We start from the raw sequence: 1,465 nt of genomic DNA on the forward strand, positions 1-1,465 counted from the left end.
AGGATTTCAAATTGGAGTGTGATTGGGCACCTGGTTCGAAGACCTTATTGGACTTAGTGGAATCAAGTGTTAAGCAATATCCTCATATGAAGGCATTAGGTGTTAGGGAATACCTAGGAACGAAGGATGTGGGACAGAAGTAGTACTTCCAGCAACAGCAGCAGCAGCCTTATTATCATAGTTATTCTTTGTAGTGCTCAGTGCACACCTCTTGTCGTCGTTTCCTTAGGTTTCCTGTAAGTGTATTTGGTCCCACAACTTGGACTACTTACAAGGAGCTTTCTACCAATTATCATGCATTCGGTGCCTATCTACGTTATATTGGTAACAAACCACAAATCCATACTAAGGACTTTGATAATGATCTCCTTGGTGAGTATTCAATTGTTATATTCGAGGACACATGTGATATGTGGATTACTGCTGCTCTTGGGGCATGGACTCAGGATATGCTCGTTACTACTGTTTATGGTACTCTTGGTCCCGATGCTGTAGTACAGGCTGTACAAGAAGGTCAGAGGACTACTCTACTTTGTAACAGGAAGAATGTACATAAGATTATTGCTCGACGTAGTGAAATGCCCTCCCTTAAATATATTATATACACTGACCTCAATGTGGATCCTAAAGAGGCCCAACAAGAAGTCTTGAGTGCCGAACAGGAGGAGGAGGAGGAGGAGGGTATCAAAGTTATTCCATATCCTAAAGCATTGTCGATTGGTAAAGAATGTGTTGATAATAGTGATATAAAAGAAGAAGCTACTGCAGACTCAGTAGCAGTTATTATGTATACTAGTGGTACTACTGGTAAACCTAAAGGTGTTGTAATGCCTCATTCGAGTGTATTATTCACCATTGGTTCAGTAATACCAATATGTATTGCTGCTATGCCACCACACTTCTCACATGTTGCATATCTACCTTTATCACATATCTTTGAGCTTGCTATACATATTGGTGTACTATCTCTTGGAGGTAATATTGGTTATGCTGATCCACGAACTTTATCTAATACTGGTGCTCGTCCTACTGGTGCTTTACAGGAGTTCAAACCACATCTTATTATGGGTGTACCCAAAGTATATGAGGTTATAATGAAGGGTGCGAAGGCAGAGATTGCCAAGCTACCTGCTGCTAAACAACAACTTGTTAATGCTGCATTTGAATGGAAATTATCGGCGCTCAATGCTGGTCGTTATACACCTATATTTGATAAACTCATATTTAAGAAGATAGAAGATATGATTGGTGGTAGAGTTAATGGTATACTATCCGGTGGAGGTCCTCTAGCTTCTCATATTCAAGATTGGATACGTACAGCATTTGGTTGTTATGTTGTACAAGTTATGCTCTCACTGAGACATGTGCTGGAGCATCCTTCTCACTACTTGGTGATACTCGTGTATTCAATGTTGGACCACCTATACCTGGTGTTGAGATTATGTTAAGATCATGCTATGATGAT

The 1,465-nt window shown here is 40.2% G+C and overlaps 1 protein-coding gene across 1 annotated transcript; it reads left to right on the forward strand.

Moving 5' to 3' along the window:
• Positions 1-86: 86 nt before the first annotated feature.
• Pmar_PMAR006314 (Long-chain-fatty-acid--CoA ligase, putative) lies at positions 87-1,448 on the forward strand (the record flags this gene model as incomplete). The annotated part of the gene is made up of 2 exons (XM_002767915.1): positions 87-139; positions 230-1,448. 2 exons carry the CDS (start codon positions 87-89, stop codon positions 1,446-1,448), a joined length of 1,272 nt encoding a protein of 423 aa, XP_002767961.1.
• Between the last annotated feature and the right edge of the window lie 17 nt (positions 1,449-1,465).

The sequence above is a fragment of the Perkinsus marinus genome (assembly GCF_000006405.1).
Source record: "Perkinsus marinus ATCC 50983 genomic scaffold scf_1104296969544, whole genome shotgun sequence".
NCBI lineage: Eukaryota > Perkinsozoa > Perkinsida > Perkinsidae > Perkinsus > Perkinsus marinus.